At 37.0% G+C, this 20,099-nt stretch overlaps 1 protein-coding gene across 2 annotated transcripts in view; it reads left to right on the top strand.

The window, feature by feature from the left end:
- The window catches only part of LOC118805753, a 36,100-nt gene extending 17,243 nt beyond the window's left edge, over positions 1 to 18,857 (top strand). Inside the window, exons 1-10 of one of the 2 annotated variants that reach the window (XM_036566785.1) lie at positions 13,517 to 13,667; positions 13,846 to 13,938; positions 14,171 to 14,300; positions 14,398 to 14,546; positions 16,121 to 16,275; positions 16,695 to 16,842; positions 16,930 to 17,023; positions 17,226 to 17,289; positions 17,392 to 17,477; positions 17,818 to 18,857. In XM_036566785.1, coding sequence (XP_036422678.1) covers positions 13,664 to 13,667; positions 13,846 to 13,938; positions 14,171 to 14,300; positions 14,398 to 14,546; positions 16,121 to 16,275; positions 16,695 to 16,842; positions 16,930 to 17,023; positions 17,226 to 17,289; positions 17,392 to 17,477; positions 17,818 to 18,844 — 1,950 coding nt within the window. In that variant the 5' untranslated portion in view covers positions 13,517 to 13,663 and the 3' untranslated portion in view covers positions 18,845 to 18,857. Of the gene's footprint in view, positions 1 to 13,516; positions 13,668 to 13,845; positions 13,939 to 14,170; positions 14,301 to 14,397; positions 14,547 to 16,120; positions 16,276 to 16,694; positions 16,843 to 16,929; positions 17,024 to 17,225; positions 17,290 to 17,391; positions 17,478 to 17,817 lie in introns of those variants that run through there. The other variant, XM_036566784.1, reaches the window with a different exon arrangement.
- Positions 18,858 to 20,099: the final 1,242 nt, after the last annotated feature.

Genomic DNA, 20,099 nt, shown 5'->3' with positions numbered 1-20,099 from the left:
TGGGCAGGTATAACAGCAATGAGGTACATTATATTTCTGCCTTCCATACAGACATAGTAGTGAGAGACATAACAGGATAGCTGAGATGTGCCATTTATCCATGGGGGCTGAAAAACAGCAAAAAGTCTGCTGATCAAAAATGTTGGAAAACTTTTTTTACTTCAGTCTTTGGGTGAATCATGTATGGCTATGAATGGCATTACACAGGCCATAACACAATGAACCCAAACAGAACCTTCTCAAACAGAGCCATCTTTTTACAGTGTAGCAGTGAAAGATCTGAGCAGTGTGCCACTGTAAGTCCTGTAGTGTTTACAGGAAATGCAAGCTGTGTTGGGAAGAGGTGGAGTTTTCTGGCGATGGCTGAGAACATTTACATGGGTACATTTTTTTTATGCTTCTACAGGCCTAAGAGAGAGGGAGACCTACTGTTAACAGGAAATGGACAAAAATACTTTCTTAGCCAGTGACTCTTTTTACCAAGTTTTATATATGCTACAAATTCTACATTTAAGTTTGCTTACTGTGAATCAAAGATATTTCTATAACTTTTTTCACTGTCATTTACAGTGAAATTAAGCACAGACTTTTTGACTACAATGCATACCACAATTCTTCTTTTGCAACTACTCTTCATTCTTTCGCCCTCCCAGAGTCTTATGGTGTGTTCTCTGCTGTCATTATCGGTCATTCCTATTTGCATAAATAAGGATAATATCACTCTGACCAAGTCACAGATTGAAATACAGATGAAATTAAGCTTTCAGTGAAGAAGCTTTCTTGTAATCTGTTGAGTCAAGGATCAAGTCTTATCTCAATACAGATCAGTAAAATGACATATTACTATTAACTGAATAATTACATAAGCTGTTATATGACCAATGTTAACTGTTTCAGAGCCCACAGTGAGTGATCTGACATGCTTCAACGATTATGATACATTATATTTCTGCCTTCCATACAGACATAGTAGTGAGAGACATAACAGGATAGCTGAGATGTGCCATTTATCCATGGGGGCTGAAAAACAGCAAAAAGTCTGCTGATCAAAAATGTTGGAAAACTTTTTTTACTTCAGTCTTTGGGTGAATCATGTATGGCTATGAATGGCATTACATAGGCCATAACACAATGAACCCAAATGATGCAAAATATGGAAAACTTATGGAAATATGGAATAAAGCCATTTGTGTTTCAGCCAGTGTCAAGGTTTGCTTAGGGTCCCTGCTAGGACCTACAAATTGCCCTACCTTCTTAACATGTCCATCCATAGTTCATATTCATAGCTTGCTCACTACATAAAACTTTTGTTAAGATATTGTAATAGCCTAAATGACCTTACCAGAAAATGTTACCCACAGAAAATGTAACCAGGATATGTGTGTCTAATCACTTTATCCATAAATGCTATCAACAATTAGGCTACTGATAGTATATTTTGATGGCCTTAGGCTATATTCACATTAACAGGCTGAAGTGGCACAAAACCAATTTTCTTGGCTTAATATGAAACAGTTCAAATTTTTTAGAGCTATATGGACAAGCAAATCAGATCTGAGCCACTTCAGCTACTTTCACAAACAACGATGATGCCAAATCCAGAGTGACACAAATGCTGGAATCCCATTTAACACTGTTGTTCTTCAGCATGTTGCAAGTGGCACAAAAGACACTTTGAAATTTGATTTGAGCAGCCAGAGCATCCAAAACCACCTCCAAATGTGGTTTAGATCAGATTTGCAAAAATCTGATTTAATTTTTTTTTTTTGCTGTCCAGACTATCAAAAATCAATCTGGATACAATTTGAATGTGCCGAAAATTAGATTTGGGCTGGCAATCTGAACAAGGCCGAAGTGGCTCAGAACTGATTTGATAAGACCTGACTGTGCGTCCATACAACTCTGAAAACATCAGGTCTGTTTCACATTAGGGCAAAATATCAGATCTGTGCCATCTCAGCTTGGTAATGTGAACACAGACCACATTTTTTCAGAGCTGCTTAGTTTGTTTGTTGTGCATGATGCATGTGAGTCAGTCACGTGACCTTATTATGAGGTGCGCATGCTGGTCATTTCAGGATGCAGGCTCATTCACTTTAATGACAGATTCAAATCACTTACCTACACAAATGTGAACCATCAAATTAGAAATACTGGATCTGAGCAAAAAACAGGAATTGAGGCTTGTAACATGAATATCACCTTATAAGAGACTAAGTAATCAGAGTAAACAGAATCTGTATAAAACACATGAAGTCAGAATTTACATTGAAAAAAATAAAACATTAGGAAAAACATAAGGTACTACACTATACTACTGATATGCATATGTAAGGCGGGACTGCTTGATGGGCAGGGCGAACTTGTCCCAGTCCTTCAACAGAGCTGCTAAAACACCTGTAAAGTTTCACAGCACTGTTTGTTACTGAAACCATCATTTTAAAACATAAATTCAGCATCATGGTCTTAATTGCATGGGCTTTTTTCTGTTTCAGTTGAAATGGTTTAACTACACCCAAATGCAGTATGAATATACCTTTTAGGTCCTGCTTATAGAGAAATCAATACTCCATTATTTATATGTGACTGGGGAACATTTATCTGGCCAGTACAACATAAACTTTTCTAGTTCTTGTGTAAAATCCCAAATACTTTACACATCACATCCCTCTGCATCATAATAAAAACAGTCCAGAAAAACAAGAACTTTTTTGTTCTTATCATGGTTACTTTCTCCCCCTCCTTTAGTTCTTAAGAGTTCCATCTAGTGGATTCAAAATGAATAAAGAGAGTACAGAGAGATAATGGACAGCAGTTAAGTAGAGCATTCTCAAACAGAGCCGTCTTTTTACAGTGTAGCTGTGAAAGATCTGAGAGCAGTGTGCCACTGTAAGTCCTGTAGTGTTTACAGGAAATGTAAGCTGTGTTGGGAAGAGGCGGAGTTTTCTGGCGATGGCTGGGAACATTTATATGGGTATGTTTTTTTTTATGCTTCTACAGGCCTAAGAGAAAGGGAGACCTACTGTTAACAGGAAATGGACAAAAATACTTTCTTAGCCAGTGACTCTTTTTACAAAGTTTTATATGTGCTACAAATTCTACATTTAAGTTTGCTTACTGTGAATCAAAGATATTTCTATAACTTTTTTCACTGTCATTTACAGTGAAATTAAGCACAGACTTTTTGACTACAATGCATACCACAATTCTTCTTTTGCAACTACTCTTCATTCTTTCGCCCTCCCAGAGTCTTATGGTGTGTTCTCTGCTGTCATTATCGGTCATTCCTATTTGCATAAATAAGGATAATATCACTCTGACCAAGTCACAGATTGAAATACAGATGAAATTAAGCTTTCAGTGAAGAAGCTTTCTTGAAATCTGTTGAGTCAAGGATCAAGTCTTATCTCAATACAGATCAGTAAAATGACATATTACTATTAACTGTATAATTACATAAGCTGTTATATGACCAATGTTAACTGTTTCAGAGCCCACAGTGAGTGATCTGACATGCTTCAACGATTATGATACAGAGATGAAGTGCCACATGATTTCAGGCAAACTCCTCTGTACTGAATACAAACTCAATGTATTTCACGAGATACAAAACCAAACGTGTGTTCTTAATATCAGTAATGATTTAGTCCAGCACAGCAGACAAACTAAGTCAACATTTCTTTACAGTGTATTAGTTCTGTAACATTGTCCTTTCTTACTTTCCAGATATTCATTCAGTTTTGAACGTTTCCCACCCGATGCCTGTGAATGCAAATTCCAGGTGCCAGGCTTTGTCCTGACAGAGAACTTACATAGCTATTCTGTATAGAGGGGAGAATTTTGTGTTCACTAAAAACATCAGTACTGGTGAAAGCAGTAAGTCAGTACTGGTGAAACACTTTTCCTACAAACATTGCATGATTGTGATGCACAGTAGTGACTAACTACATTTACTGAGTTACACCATGGATGTTTCTTGAGAGTTATGTTTTAGTCAATAATATTTAGTTACTAATTTTCTTCATCAATTATGCTGGAAATTTGTAATGCTTTGTGATTGGTCACACCACTGGCTTTGGAGGTTTATCATTTTACTGTAGACCAAAAAGATGAAATGAGAAAAATAGAGCCTAACAAACTTCAGTTCCTATGCTGATAGATGGTGGATGTACGAAGAAGTTTTTGGCCTGGTACCATAGGCGTGTCTAGGCTCTTTTTAGGGGTGCTCATACACCCCTAAATTGAGTCCTAGCACTCCTAAAAACAAGAGTAAAAAGCCTTTTTTTGTTGTTTTTCTTAGAACCGGAAGTTTATTTCTGATAAGTGAATGATATGATCCACTTTCTCTCTCCTACTCTTCCCCCACCCCGCTCTCCCCAGAGTCATGCAGTAGCTGTGCTGAGTGCGAATGCTCACCCACATGCGCGTGTGCACACAGTGCACTGTCTTATTGGGTGCTCAGCCTAAAGCTCTGATCCTAGAATCGCCCCTGCCTGGTACTTATGTATTTTGTAATCCAGTTGTTTTTGGAAAGGTAATTTTACTTCTACTTGACTCATTATTTCACAGAAGTAACAACACCTTGACTGAGTGAGGCTTTAGGCTACTCTACTCTGATCTAGTGATGCATTATCTGCTGTCCTGTTTATCTAATATCTTATCTATATTTTGCAGTCGATAGGGCTTGTAAAAGCCTGTTGTAATCTGTAATCAGTATCTTTAAATTCTGTGTGTTTGTGGAAATGGAGATAATAACAGAAGCATGCAATGATATATTTCTGAAGAACACCTAATAAGGAGTAAGACAATCTTTAGCCTTAAAAGCAGTTTCAGTCTTTCTTGGGATGATGTCATACAAGTGCTGAACTTTATGGAGTGGGATTTTCTCAATGCGCTCATTCTTCCAAAAGAGTGTAGAAAAACTACTTCATATTTTGTACTCCAGAATGACTTAAAAAGGGTAAATGATGTGTGGATTTGGTGGGCCTGAAAGGCATTTGACTTTTTCCTTGTGTTCATGAAAGGACTCTTGAATTTATTTAGCAGTGTGTATGGAGGCAATATAGACACATCATGCAGGAACAATGTTTGCTCCACAGGGTACATATGACCCTGTAAAGAGCCATCATATTCTTTTAGTCTTTAAGCAAAAAAATAGACTCCTTCTGTCCATATAGCCCTCTTAACTGAACTAGCTGTTAAAGCTTAGTAGTCTTTTAAGAAAAAAATCAAATGTCTGATTGCCATCAGCTGATACTCTAGCTGGTAGCTTGTTGTTCAGCTAATGTCAAACTGAGTGTTGGTTCAATTCTGTGGTTTTTTTTTGTTTGGTCTGTGCTATTTATTTATTCTATATAATGAAAGTCATGGATTTGATAATATTTGCATGCACAATAATGTTGAAATTATATCAGTATGGACAGATATCTGCTTAAAAAGTATGGACATTGGTCAGATGTTTAGATCACAAACCAAAATGTAATGACATAGTTATTATACTTCTGAAGAGCAGAATGTTTAAGCAATGCTAAAATATGTGCATTTTATTAATTTTACTGCATTTGTGACCTTACAGAAATTAGTATTTCTTAGTAGTTTTCATTCAGGTAGACGTAGCTGCATCTTTAGACTGTATGTTCTATAGTTTGTTCTCTTCGCTGCTTTGTTATGGTTACCTAATATTTAATAATGTAAATCAATGTTTTCTTAGTCTCTTGTACATTTATAACCAATATCTTCAAACTGTATACCTCTGTATATCATATTAAAAGGAGGTTGACATCATGAGGCTATAGTGTTCCACCACAGGGTGCATGTAAAATGGATTTTTCTCCTTTTAAATTTTTCAAAACTTGTATACCAAAGTGTTGATTGTGATTTCTATAGTTGACAGAGTATATAATATCACTGTTCCATTCTTAATTATGTGCCATTTCAACTATTATGTTTGTGCTTTTTAGAGATTTTTATATTTAATCAAGAGTGGTAACTGTGCATAATGCAAATATGTAGCTGACTATGTATTTCTTAATGCAGTCAAACCCAAACAACCAACCATCGTATCAGTCAAGTTGACAGAAAATGGAAACTTTCGTATTACCTGGGACACCAACTATACATCACCTCTTCAAAAAACATTTTCTGACAGTCTGATCATGGAGCTCACCTACAGCGTTAAAGGGAGCAAAGTCAATGTAAGTGAACTGGTTAAGCATGAATAAGCATACATCACTTCACACACACCATTTTACACAAGTACAATAAACACAGAAAACGATTCATTTTATGTTTGTTTACACAGGTGACACTTCTGGAAAAAGGACGAACTGAATATGAGATTGTGGGTAGAAACCTTCCACCCTGTAAGGTTGAAACAATAATAAATCACATCATTTTTCTATTGGTAAATATTGAAAATGGGTCCCACAGACCTGAACACCACACAAGGGTTAAAATTAATTTCATTGTTTTGTTTCACTAACACAACTAAATTAAGTTCCAGCAATTAGATTTTATTAAATACTAGAACACTCACTTCATTTGAACCTGCTTAATAAATTAATTTGGTCCAACTTAAAATTTTATTACTGTTCCACTCACAAATGTCAAATTGTTAACTTATTTTCTTCTTTTTATTAATTACATGTCAGTTTAGTGAGGGCCAATGAAGACATACTTTCCACCTTTTATTGTAAGTTTGAAGTTGTGAGTATAACAAATGTTTGTACAAAAATAAATGCATTTGCATAGAGCAAAATAAACTCTGCAATGGATTGTTGTAAGTCTCTTAATTCTTCACTTATCTATAGTACACAAAATAAAATTATGTTTTCATTTAACCCTAAACATATCAGCTATTCCAGTGGAGCTCAACCTTGGTCCTGGAGTTTGCCCTGCCCTGCATTTTTTTTGTGTTTTCCCTCCAGGAAAACACTACAATGTGCAAGATAAGCGATACTTTAGGACCAGGTTTGAGATAATGGGCGGAATTTCATTGACACTCAGCTGCATTGCATCATACAATGTAGGCCAGCATAATCTGAAAGCACTAACAGGTGGGGCTAAGTTGACAACTTCCTACCTACGAATGGAGGTACATTTTCTCATTGATGATATGAGCGTTATTCCGCGTCTTTACTTCATGCAGGAGCTCCGGTCTGACCTGCTCCAAACTGTCTTCTGTTCCGCCTTGTGGGTGAGGTGGCAGGTAGTTTACCTCTGCCTTTCTTGGCTTCTTTACATTGTTTACAGCTGCCTTCTCAAGTGCTCACTTCTTTTTGAGAGAGTTCACTTCAATCTCAGGGCATCCAAGCGATTCAGCAGACCCGGCTCTAAGTAGTTAGTGTGGCGTCATCAAGCTGTGACATCACCATCAGTGAGTAATTTGGCTCAGAAAATCACCCAAAATCCTGATATTATTGCTCTGTTTTTTGGCCTTCACGTTCCAGCAAAGGGTTAAAACAGCGACATAATTCACAATCAGAACACTCATCAGACTCTGCCCTCACAATACAGAGTGATTACATCCACCTGTGACCATCCATCAGCCAGCGATCCAGCTGGCCCAAACCCAACCAAAATAACCCAAAACCCACTCCTGTTATATTGCATCTCTGTTTTAAGCCTTCATATTATAAACAAAGGGTTAAACATGATTCACACACCAGAACACTCAGAGGAACCTGCCATCACTAGCCAGAGTGAGAGAAACTAGCTCTAGCATCCCACAACACAAAAATACAGCACAAACACAGCCAGATCACTGTAAAACCTACTATTAGCTCTATGCTTTAGCCTCCACATGGCAACAAAAGGGTTCAATTCCATCAGCAGTACACCTGATTTAATTTAATTAAGGACTGATTAAATGAACTAGGTATTGGGTGGTAACTGTAAATACTGGGCCTCCTCCAGGACAGCTTTGGAAATGGCTAAGCTAACACACTGATACACAAAGTCACTATGTATTGTTTATCTGTATTTATACTAATGGCAGCATGTTTTTAATCAAACATTTACTGCCCTGATAAATGGTTTTACGAAGGATTTTCTTAAATACCTAAGCCTTTCACAGTACTGTATACATACTGTAAATAAAAGATACAAAAACGAAAAAGTTGTTAAACCTGTGCTCAAAATATGTCATTCACTTGCAATGCTTTACCATCATTAACGTCAGTTCATTTCTTAAGTTGTTTCATTTTTACTGTTGGTTCACTTATATTATAAAGTTAGATAGCATTACACCACAAAACACAGAGATCTGGCCTAAATGTCTGTTTCTAGTTCTACTAGCAGGGAGATTTGTAGTGGCCAACTGCATGAGCCAACTGCAAGAGTACTGCAGTAGACTCTTAGTGTCAAAAACTTAAGACAGGGATTATGCCCAGCACTGAATTACACTTCAATCTAAATCTCCATTAAAAGGAAACTTCAATCCAGAGTTAGGCTTGTCCCCTGACCAGGAAACAAACGCTTGATATTTCCAAGAACAGTGCAAACAAATACAAAAAGATTATTTATTAAGGTCAGTCTACCACAGTGGACAGTACAAAACAAAGCTTTTTAGTTAAATTAATTAATTTAATCTATTTGCCACAGATTTGACTACATCTTTTAGTATCTTACACTAACTGTGTTATTGCATAGGACTGTAAAGTAATTCAGGTTGAAAAGAATATTCCTTATATAACCAGCATAAGTCAGACAAATCAGAAGTGGACGTCTGAGCCATCTAAGGCAAATTAATAAAGCGCTTAATGGGGCACATTAGCTAAAACCAAATACACAGCACTGACTTTATGTTTTTTTCTGGAGTTCCAGGTGGGGCTGCAGATGTCAACTTCATCTATATACAAAATAAGAGCAATGACTGTCATGTCCTGATAATTTATTGGCTTTAAAGAATATCCAATCATGAAATGACTTTTCAGAGTGGGTTTGTACTTCCGGCCCACTGTTAATGAAAACATTCTGGATCTCTTTCTTTATCAAAATCTCATGTAAGGACCTCAGAATAAGTACATAACTGAAACGTCTTCACTCACTGCCACTGAGCACATATTCAATGGGCTCCACCACAGAAAAATGCTTTTTATAATACTCCCTCTGCTTGTAGGAAGTGGAGAGAGGGCCATCACTCCCCAGTGCTAATCTAATAGGATTGGATTCACAGAGTTGTGTCTCAATCTCTGAGACTACTGGTCCATCTACCTGACAACTGTGCTTATTTAACCATGACTGTAAAATCTGTCTTCTGACAGGCCCTGAAGCTGAGCGAGAAATGAAATTTTGTTCTTCCACCTCATCAGTATACCGGTTGGGTACCTTAAATTAATTTCCCAACTTAAGCAGCAGGTGGTCTATATTCTTTTGAATTGAATTGGCAGTTCTCTCATTTTGATGATTTTCAGCTTCAACACACTCCACCTCTGCGCTCTGAACATCTTCCTCATCATCAAGATCATCGCCTACATTTACAGGATTCACTCTTTTCTTCTGCAAAAACTCACCCTTGAAGTCGTCCAATGAGTGAGGATTGTGTTTCCAGCTCCTATAAGATGCAAATGTCCCATAAATGTCTGGTCTGAAATGACAAGTTTTAAAGACACATGACAGTTTCTTGCTTTTAAATGGCCACCAACGTGCTCAAAGTATTCATTTTCTGTCAAAATATTACTGAACATACAGCATGGACATTTAAATGATAAGACCTGCTTTTGTTTTATTTGTGAGGAATGACTGCTTGACACAAACATTATATGGCTGCCCCACGTTTTAAATGAGCAGTAAGGTTCCTAATAGAGACACAGCAAAATTTGTCCACTATGCCAATGTCGTCGCTTTAGGAGCTCAGTTTTATTTGCTGTTTTAAATTAGCAAATTTTACAGCACCAATGCATTCTGAAATGTTTGAGTAATCACATCATATTTTAATCAAACTAGCTAGCTAGCTAACTTGTGAAGTTGACTGTTTTGTAAGCAGTGCAGCACAAAACATATACCCAGCTAGCAGACTGCCTAAGGCTGAATGAAATTGGCAATTATACATGTATTCGTAATGAATTTCATCCACCAACAATCTATATAACAAATTTCACAAGAGCATGGTTAAAGATGATAAAGTTTTAAGGTATTTCTGTGGCTTTAATTACCATTATCATACCTGCATGATCCAATGTGCAAACATGGGTAACTAGCTAATAAGGGTTGCCAACCATCCCTTAACTGGAAGCTAAAAGATGTGTTCCATATTGAACTGATATGGGACATGTTTCTTCCGTATTTTTGAAAAACAATACAGTGCAAATACAGTCCAGGGCCTTAAGACAGGGCAGTTTATATGAGAGAGAAGGAAACCCTGCTGTTCTCCCTCACCATTTAGCTGCTAAACCAGCAGCCCCACCTTAGGTTGTACAGCCCCAGTTTGCTGACTGTAACAGCAGACAGACAAAGCCCCGTTGAGTTTAATCACTTAGCTAGATATTGTTTTCGCAGTTTTCATATATAAAGGTGGACAGTAGCAGCAAGAACTGCAAAGAACCAAGATAGGAAAATGCTAGTTAAGGAGGACGGGGAGATTTCTGAGCAGGTAGGCAGTGAGAAATGTTGACAGGATGTTAATTTAAACCAATTAACTAACGTTGGCATCGTTTGTAGTCATGATTGTGTCACTTTTAAGATAAAACCTAGGTCAGTTTTTGTTTGATCACTATCTAGGCACCTTGTCCTAGTATAGCATAGAAATAAACTTTAGTTTTATATCCTAGCATTGTTATCTACTTTGTGTATTTTCTGCCATTTACATTTAAAAATTCTCAAATCCCTCATTTGAAACCAAGGCAGTCATGATCTGTAAAACATGCGCACCCACAACAGTTTTCAATTTTGTTTTCATTCATTTTCTGAAAACTACCAAGCTAATGTTAACCAACTGAAAACGTATGTAGCTAGCTAGCTAGCTATATGTTATAGCTACATAGGTATATACTGTCAGCTGGCCAAAATTAGCAGGCGGTAGCTAAGTTAATATTAACTTATTTTAAAGTTAGCTAACTAACTAAGGCTGCAATTAACTACCAGTTTCGCCTTTGATTTTCTGAAAACATTAGTACTATTTTTATGTTTGCTAGCTAGCGTTAGCTATTTAACCTAGCTAAATTATATTTCTATTCAGTCTATCACGGCGAGCACAATGGACCACAAAAAGATAAGATATTTCTTTGCTAGGGCTGGTAAAGTGCATTATTGGGGCAGCGTTTCCCAACTCCAGTCCAACTGTTTTGTGTTTTCCCTGCTCTAACATGTAATCATAAAAAGCAGTTGATAATATAACGTTAGTGTTCCCAGCATTATATTGTGCCTCTTAAGTAAAAACACAGTACTAGAATTACATAAATATGATGTCAAAATAACCTAAAAGAACCTTGGTGAACAACCACTGTGAGGGCGTCGAACGGATGTTAAGAAAAAGACGGCTAAAAAACTTCCAAATTCAACCACATTTCGACCGTCGGCTGACGTCTGAAAAAGACGTCTACGCAACGTCTTTTCAACTGACTTGTGCCCACTGGGAACTCCCAGTCTGAGAACAAGACCCACTCCAGCCCTGAGGGTATGTATAATAATCATATCGATGTCTTTTAACCCCAATGTGGTACCAATATTGGTGAAGCTACTTTGAAAGCACAGTTTTGCAAGCTAGCAATTAGTTCACACTGGAAGAAGCTGAATCACATAAAAGTTACCCTAGGGAGAAACCAAGGGCTATAAATCAAAAAATAAAATACCCCACTACTCATGGGAAAATGCAAGGATTGTCAGCTTTTTATGGCCCAAAATTGTTTGTAGTTTCAGGAGGTAACTACACCTAAAAATGGAAATAAAAAGTAATTTTACTGGAATCACTATGCAAATATGAATGTAGTTAAACTACCAGCAACCTACTGCAAAATGTAGTTAAACATCTAGTGTAATTACATGTAGTTCACTACTCCCCAACCCTGCTAGATAGACTGTGATTATTTTTACTATAAAAGTGAAAGTGCATCATAGTTACAGTTCATATAATGTGAACAGTAACAATTGAGGGATAAATGATATTTACCATTTTATTTCTATAATAATAATAATATATACTATAAATAGTATATGTTAAACTGTTGTTCTGCATAGCCCAAATAAAATTCTTTTGTGATAATAACATATTATGTGTTTTCTTGTCATAATACATGGGCCTATAGATACATGTCTGTATAGATTGCCCTCTAGGAAATTTTAATGTTATATCTTTAGATACAGTAAGTCTGCTACTGAATCGTAATGCAGGTCTAAAAGCCTGTTATACTGGATCTCCTCAGTGCGATGTTTAAAACAGACGCCTCGTAATTACATTTTTAAGTAGCTTATGTTAATACTAATGGCCCATGTACAATGAGCACCCCTAGCACCAAGCTAGTAGTGGTGCATTCAACAGCAAGCTAAAACATGGACATCTGAATCTCATTACAAAACTACAAGTAACATTATTCTTACGACGGGTTTACAAAGCACCTTCTGTTTGAACTTAAACCACTTGTGGGCCACGTCTTTGGTTTAGTTCTGGCCCAGTTCTGGCTGGGACCACGGCCCAGATCTGGCTCATACACTGTAAAACAAAAGGAACTAGTGGATGTGGCCCAGATGAGGCCCACACACTGTAAAATGAGTACAACTAATGGATGTGGCCCAGCTCTGGCCCATATACTGTAAAGTGTGCAAGTTTAACAGCTGTGGTCTAGATCTGGCCCATTCACTGTAAACTGAATATATTTAAAATGTGTGGGCCAGATCTGCCTCATATATGGCACACAGTTATGGTTGAGTACTCCTGAAACACCTGTTTGTTCCTGGAACCATTATTTTAAACCATAAATTCAGCATCATGGTCTTAATTGCATGAGCTGTTTTTTTCTGTTTCAGTTGAAATGGTTTAAATACACCCAAATGCAGTATAGATTATGCTAACAAACCTTTTAGGTCCTGCTTATAGAGAAATCAATACTCCATTATCTATATGTGACTGGGGGACATTTATCTGGCCAGTACAACATAAACCTTTCTAGTTCTTCTGTAAATTCAGCCCGAATACTTTACACATCACATCCCTCTGCATCCTAACAAAAACAGTACAGAAAAACAAGAAACATTCTTTTGTTTTTATCATGTTTACTTTCTCCCCTTCATTTATTTTTAAAGAGTTCCATCTACTGGATTCAGAAGGAATAAAGAGAGTAAAAATTGTAGAAGTTGTTGTACGAACAAAAGCCAAGTGAGATAATGGACAGCAGTTAAGTAAAGCCTTCTCAAACAAACTTCTTTTTTACCCTGTAGCAGTGAAAGATCTGAGCAGTGTGCCACTGTAAGTCCTGTAGTGTTTACAGGAAAGGCGAGCTGGGTTGGGAAGAGGCGGAGTTTTCTGGTGACGGCTGAGCAATGAGCTTCCAGGGAACTACACAGCAAGAATATTACACTGAAACACGCATATTACACAATTCTTCTCTTCAGACAGAGAAGTACAATCAGACATGTTCATTTCTGTTGTTCCCTTCTCTTATACAAACACTGGTCCTCAGTATAACACTGAAATCTACTCGCTTAGTTTCTTCAGTTTTATAACATCTACATGGGTAAGTTTTTTTTTTTTATGCTTTTACAGGCCTAAGAGAGAGGGAGAACTTCTGTTAACAGGAAATGGACAAACAATACTTTCTTAGCCAGTGACTCTTTTTACAAGGTTTTATATGTGCTATAATTAAACTATAAATATTTGAGATATTTCTATAACTTTTTCACTTTCCTTTACAGGGAAATTAAGCATAGACTTTTTGACTACAATGCATACCACAATTTTTCTTTTTCAACTACTCTTCATTCCTTTCGCCCTCCCAGAATCTTATGGTGAGTTCTCTGCTGTCATTATCAGTCATTCCTATTTGCATAAATAAGGATAATATCACTCTGACCAAGTCACAGATTGAAACACAGATGAAATTAAGCTTTCAGTGAGGAAGCTTCTTGTAATCTGTTGTCAAGAATCAAGTCTTATCTCAATACAGATCAGTAAAATGACATATTACTATTAACTGAATAATTACAAAAGCTGTTATATGACCAATGTTAACTGTTTCAGAGCCCACAGTGAGTGATCTGACATGCTTCAACGATTATGATACAGAGATGAAGTGTCACATGATTTCAGACAAACTCCACTGTACTGAATATAAACTCAATGTATCTCACAATACGTACAAACAACAAACGTGAGTTCTTCATGTCAGTAATGATTTAGACAAACTAAGTTAACATTTTCTTAGTGTATTAGTTCTGTGTGTAACATTGTCTTTTCCTACTTTCCAGATATTCATGCAGTTTTGAACGTTTCCCACCCAAAGCCTGTGAATGCAAATTCCAAGTGCCAGGCTTTGTCCTTACAGAGAACTTCACAGCTATTCTGTACAGAGGGGAGGATCTTGTGTTCACGAAAAACATCAACACTGATGAAAGCAGTAAGTCAGTACTGGTGAAACACTTTTCTTACAAACATTGCGTGATTGTGATGCTCAGTAGTGACGAACTACATTTACTGAGTTACACTATGGATGTTTTGTGAGTGTTCAAAAATGCTATTCCTCTTACTTCAACTCAAGTGTATTTTTGAGGAAAAGAATCTAGGTTTTACTCAGTTATTATTTTAGTCATTGATATTTAGTTACTATTTAGTTACGAATTTAGTTACTAGTAGGAAGACTACTTTATATTTTGTACTCTAGAACATCTTAAAAAGCTTAAATGATGTTCAGATTGGGTGACTCAGGGCAGGTGGGCCTGAAAGGCATTTGACTTTTTCCTTGTGTTCATGAAAACACTCTTGAATTTGTTTAGTGGTGTGTATGGAGATAGCTTGTTGCTCAGCTAATGATAAAGTGAGTGCTGGTTCAATTCTGTGGTTATTTCTAAAGCCACACTGCTGTTTTTTTGTCTTTCCTGTTTTTGTGATCATTGCACCCTCAATTAGTTGCTTCATGTTGCTGTTGTGATGATGTTAATCATCTCACTCTTTTATTGCACACATTACTTGCTTATAATGCATTATGCACTGACTTCTTGGCTTTTCAGTGGTCATGTCCCTATTATTTCAGGCTAATCATGCTGAATGAAATGTCACTTTACACATTTGCTTTGAAGTTACATAATTTCATCATAGAACATCATGGAATATATATTTTTGAATATCATGAAAATTTTTTGTTCATTTGTCCAAATAGTGAAAGTGAAGGATTTGATAATATTTGTATGCATGCAAACAATATGTAATGACACAGTTATTGTACTGCTGAAGAGCAGAATGTTTAGGCAATCATCACCACTGAGCAAGCTTTTCAGTTGGCAGCCGTGACAGAAGAACACCTAAACAACCTGGAATGGCATTCGGTTCATTTCTGGCTAATTCCAGGTTGTTTCGGTGTTCTTCTGTCACAGCTGCCGACTGAAAAGCTTGCTCAGTCGTAATGACAGTTTTGGAATTTAGTGTAAGGAGCCAGAGAACAAACTGCTGTCTGTGCAGCGAGTGAGCGGAGTTTGTTACTATGACGTAGCAACAAGCTACTTGTTAAGGAACTATAATTTGGCAGAAGGAATTGCTAACATTAAGACATATTAAATGCCACATTCACGGCCCAATTTATTTATTACTTTATTTATTTAACTGTTGTATAAAAGCAATAGAACACTCGAGGTCATGTGGTTGTTATTTTGCGATAACACACTCCCTCTCGTGTTCTATTGCTTACGTATATCATATTAACAGAAGGTTGATATCATGAGGCTATAGTGTTCCACTATAGGGTGCATGTAAAATGACTTTTCCTCCTTTGAGATGTTTAAACACTTGTATTTCAACGTCTTGAATGTCATTTCTGAAGCTGACATAATGTACAATATCACTGTTCACTTCTTATCCATGTGCCATTTCCACTATTGTGTCCAGCCTCTGTGCTTTTCAGAGATTTTTGTATTTAATCAAGAATGGTAATGGTGCAATAATGCAAGTACGTAACTGACTATGTATTTCTTAATGCAGTCAAACCCAAACGACCAACCATCGTATCAGTCAAGCTGACAGAAAATGGAAACTTTCGTATTACCTGGGACACCAACTACACATCACCTCTTCAAAAACCATTTTCTGATAGTCTGATGACAGAGCTCACCTATGGCATTAAAGGAAGCAAGAATGTAAGTGAACTGGTTACGCATGAATAAGCATACATCACTTGATACACACCAACTGCTGAATTTGGTTCGGGATCAATAAAGTATCTATCTATCTATCTATGTATCTATCTATCTATGTATCTATCTATCTATGTATCTATCTATCTATCTATGTATCTATCTATCTATCTATCTATCCTACCATTTTGCACAAGTGATATAAACCTATTATAATGTGCAACACCAACTATACATCACCTGTTCAAAAATTATTTCTGAAAGTCTGAGTACGGTGTTCACCTTCAGTGTCAAAGGTGTTAGACACACCCTAAGTTAGCTGATTATGCATGAATAATCATACATCCTTTCACAAACTCTATATTACTATGGTGTTTAAAAATAGCCACAGAAAATGATTCATTTTACCTTTGTCCATACAGATGTCTAAACATTTGCTTCAAGGATCTCACTATGAGATTGTGAGCAGAAACCTTCAGCCTAACTCTAAATATGTTGTGAGAGTGAGGACACAATTCAACAACAATTCAATATTAAGCGACTATAGTCAACCATATGAGTTCATAACACGTAAGTTGCATTAAACATGTCATTAAACCACGCACTGTAAAAGGACTTCATTGTGTATTTAACTGGGTAACGTTTCTGTGCCCCCAGCCATATCTACAGAGACTGTTCTCAAGATATTAATTCCCATCTTATGCATCATTCTGATCATCTTTATGTCCACCACTTTCTGCTATTACAACAAGTAAGACCACTTTCACTTCTAATATCCTTGTGTGTGCCCACCCACCCTCACATTCATGTAATGATATAGTGCTTTGTTTGGTGAGATACTCATGCCTATTTGCTCATACGTCCTGATGCAAGCTAATTTGATTGATTCAGGTAAATTCAACTGGACCTATAGATGATAGTTAAATGACAGCCGTTTTCACTTTTTTTTACAGAATGAAGAGAGAGTTGTGGGATACATATCCAACTCCAAAAATCACTTCGAGTTTTAAAAGTCAGGTAAAAAACACTCATGTTAAAAAAACTCATGGTAATGTTCCTCAAAAAAGGAGTGGAGTTTATTATCTGAATCTGCCTTGCTTTTGATTTACTGTTTATCAGATTGACATCTTGCTTCCCTTTGAAAATGAGTTCTCTCCCATCCATGTTGAAAAGTCTTCACTGGGATTGACTGGGAACAAAACTTGGTAATGTTTTGTTTCATACACTTGAAATCTATTAATAGAGAATGACTTAGCTTATGCAAACAATATGTAATAGCACAGTACTGCTGAAGAGCAGAATGTTTAGGCAATGCTGGGTAACTGATCTAAAATATCTGCATTTTATTCATTTGCCTGCATCTGTAACCTTACAGAAAGACGTATTTCTCAATAGTGTTTGCCCAGGTAGATGTAGTTGCATCTGTAGACTGTATGTTGTATGGTCTGTTCTTTTTGGAGTTGAATGGAGTTGCTTTCTTTTACTGTTGATCAGATTGACTTGTAATAGCTTGTAATGTCAACTCCTTTGTGCTTCCTCCAAAAGGTCATCTTCGTTTCAAGCAGATGTCAACAGAGAACATCATAATCGCCAGAGTATTAGGAGTGTGCGTCAGGACAAAGTCACTGTAAATGCTGCAGTAAGTAAGCTGGAAACATCAATGTCCTACAACACACTTGAAAATCAATCAAGAGCCACTGTCACAGTCAACTCCACCTGTGGAACTGAACAGGATTCAGAGAATAGCACAGGATTGTTGTCCTTCAGCAACAAGTGCTATTTTGATGCAGCCTTCTCTTTGTTGACCCAGCCCTCTGACTCTTGTAAGAAAGAGAATTCGCTCCCTGCTTCAACAAACCTTGCTCCTATCTCAGTGTGCAACAAAGTTCATAACAATGTGCTATCAGACGGAGCCAACACTGAAATCCAAAGGCAATCTGGGAATAACTCTGACTCATCCCTCAGCAACAGGTGCCTTTTGGAATCACACTCCGACAGTTCCTCCTTTCTGCACCAGTCTATTAAGAATGACAATTTATTCCCGGCTTTGTCTGAAAACGTGGATCCAGTGATGCAGACAGACTTGGACTATGGTCCGTGTTCAGGGCCTGCAGATGCTAACTCGACTCAGTCCACACCCTTCAGAACCGAGATTGTTGTGGTTCATGGATATCAGAGTGTGAATGAACTCTTGGACCATGGAAACAAACCAGAAGCAGATGCATCTGTAAACCAAGCATTTATCAGCTTTCACAATGACGTTAATCTGATCATGGAAAAGCCTATTTGCTGCAAGAAACCACAGGATGTTGCTGTGCCTGCCTGTGAAAGCATCATTATCCCAGCTGATGATGGATATCAGTCTCTTCCAAGCTTGGACCAAAACACATGGAGCTCTGACCGGAGCACTGAACTAGAACAGAACATCCCTCAGGCTGTAGCTCAGACAGCCCACCACAACATGAGCTGTGTCAGTCAGCAGGAACATGCACCGTCATTCAAAAGTCTTTGTGGTCCTGTTTTGAATATTTCTCCAGGCATTCAAATCGACTGTTCTTATCGAAAAGTGTGATGTCACAGCTCAACAGGCAGGTGTTTTTGTTAGTTAGCCATAAATCATAGTTTTTACAGTTCATACATTTTGTTTTTTGGAACTGATATGAATCTGGAAGACATCATTTTATATGCCTCAACTATTATTATGAAAAAGAATGTTCTTTTACATTTGTGTGCAATAATAACAATAATGATAATAATCTTTGTTTTTATTCAGTCTAGCTTTAAACTGATGTTTTATGTTTTTCATAAAAGAAATAAAACATTTGAAGACAAATTATGTATTCCAATAATTCTGATGTCAGTTCATGAAAATGAAAAAACTCAAGTACAGCTGATCAACCAAGATATGTTTGGTGTCTGAAGTCTGCTTCTTCAGTTTTGTACTGGAACAAAGAGTCTAATGTAGATAAAAACTAATGGAATTCTGTCAACCAATCCTGTTTTTACATTAGCCTCATAGCTCAAGTGCAGCATGTAGGGTAAGGGGAAAATTGTGTGAAATTCGTTAAATATCTCCCTTATGTTGGGCTCCATTGGGCTTTGATCAGTTCTGAATTCCAACATCTAACAGGAAAGAGTGAACATTGGCAGGGCATTGCTCAAAGTCATTTCTTTCTCATTATCAAACTACTTAATGTAAACTATTCTGCCCCTTGTAGTGGCTTTTCAACCCCACATTGCCTTCCACACAAAAAGGAAAAATCTACACAAAAGCCTGAAGAACTCAAACATCATTTACGCTGGGCACACTGGGGTCATGTCCTTGCCAGTTTTCAATTTTCTATGTTCAATTTTTCCACCACTGCAATAAGTTTCTATTTCACTTTTGGAAATAACATTAATTGTTTTGTAGAGTTGACAAGACAGATACAGGCTTAACAGGAACTTGAAGTGACAAATTGTAAGCAGCATTGCTTCAAGTTTCTTATATGTTAGGTAATATCTGGGACCTCTTAGCCAGGGGCGGTCTTTACAGTCAGAGAGCTGCCCAGGGCCTGCAGATTAGATATACTGAACTTATTAAATGACCTACTCCGAAATATATATACATTTTAAAAATAACTAGCAGTTATTTTCAGCCATTTTTATGCAGACTTACCCCACCCCATGTAAAAACAGACAAAAAAAAAAGGTAATTAAGCGATAATCTACATTAGATAAGATAAGGTTCCTTGGTATGATGTTATGGGTATTGAGACTGTAGCAAAGACACACAAAAAAACGGGAGGAAAGCAAACATAAAAAATGTCACTACACTTTCGGACATT

This window comes from Colossoma macropomum, unplaced genomic scaffold, assembly GCF_904425465.1.
Source record: "Colossoma macropomum unplaced genomic scaffold, Colossoma_macropomum, whole genome shotgun sequence".
NCBI lineage: Eukaryota > Metazoa > Chordata > Actinopteri > Characiformes > Serrasalmidae > Colossoma > Colossoma macropomum.
This window is presented reverse-complemented; position numbering and strand designations above follow the sequence as displayed.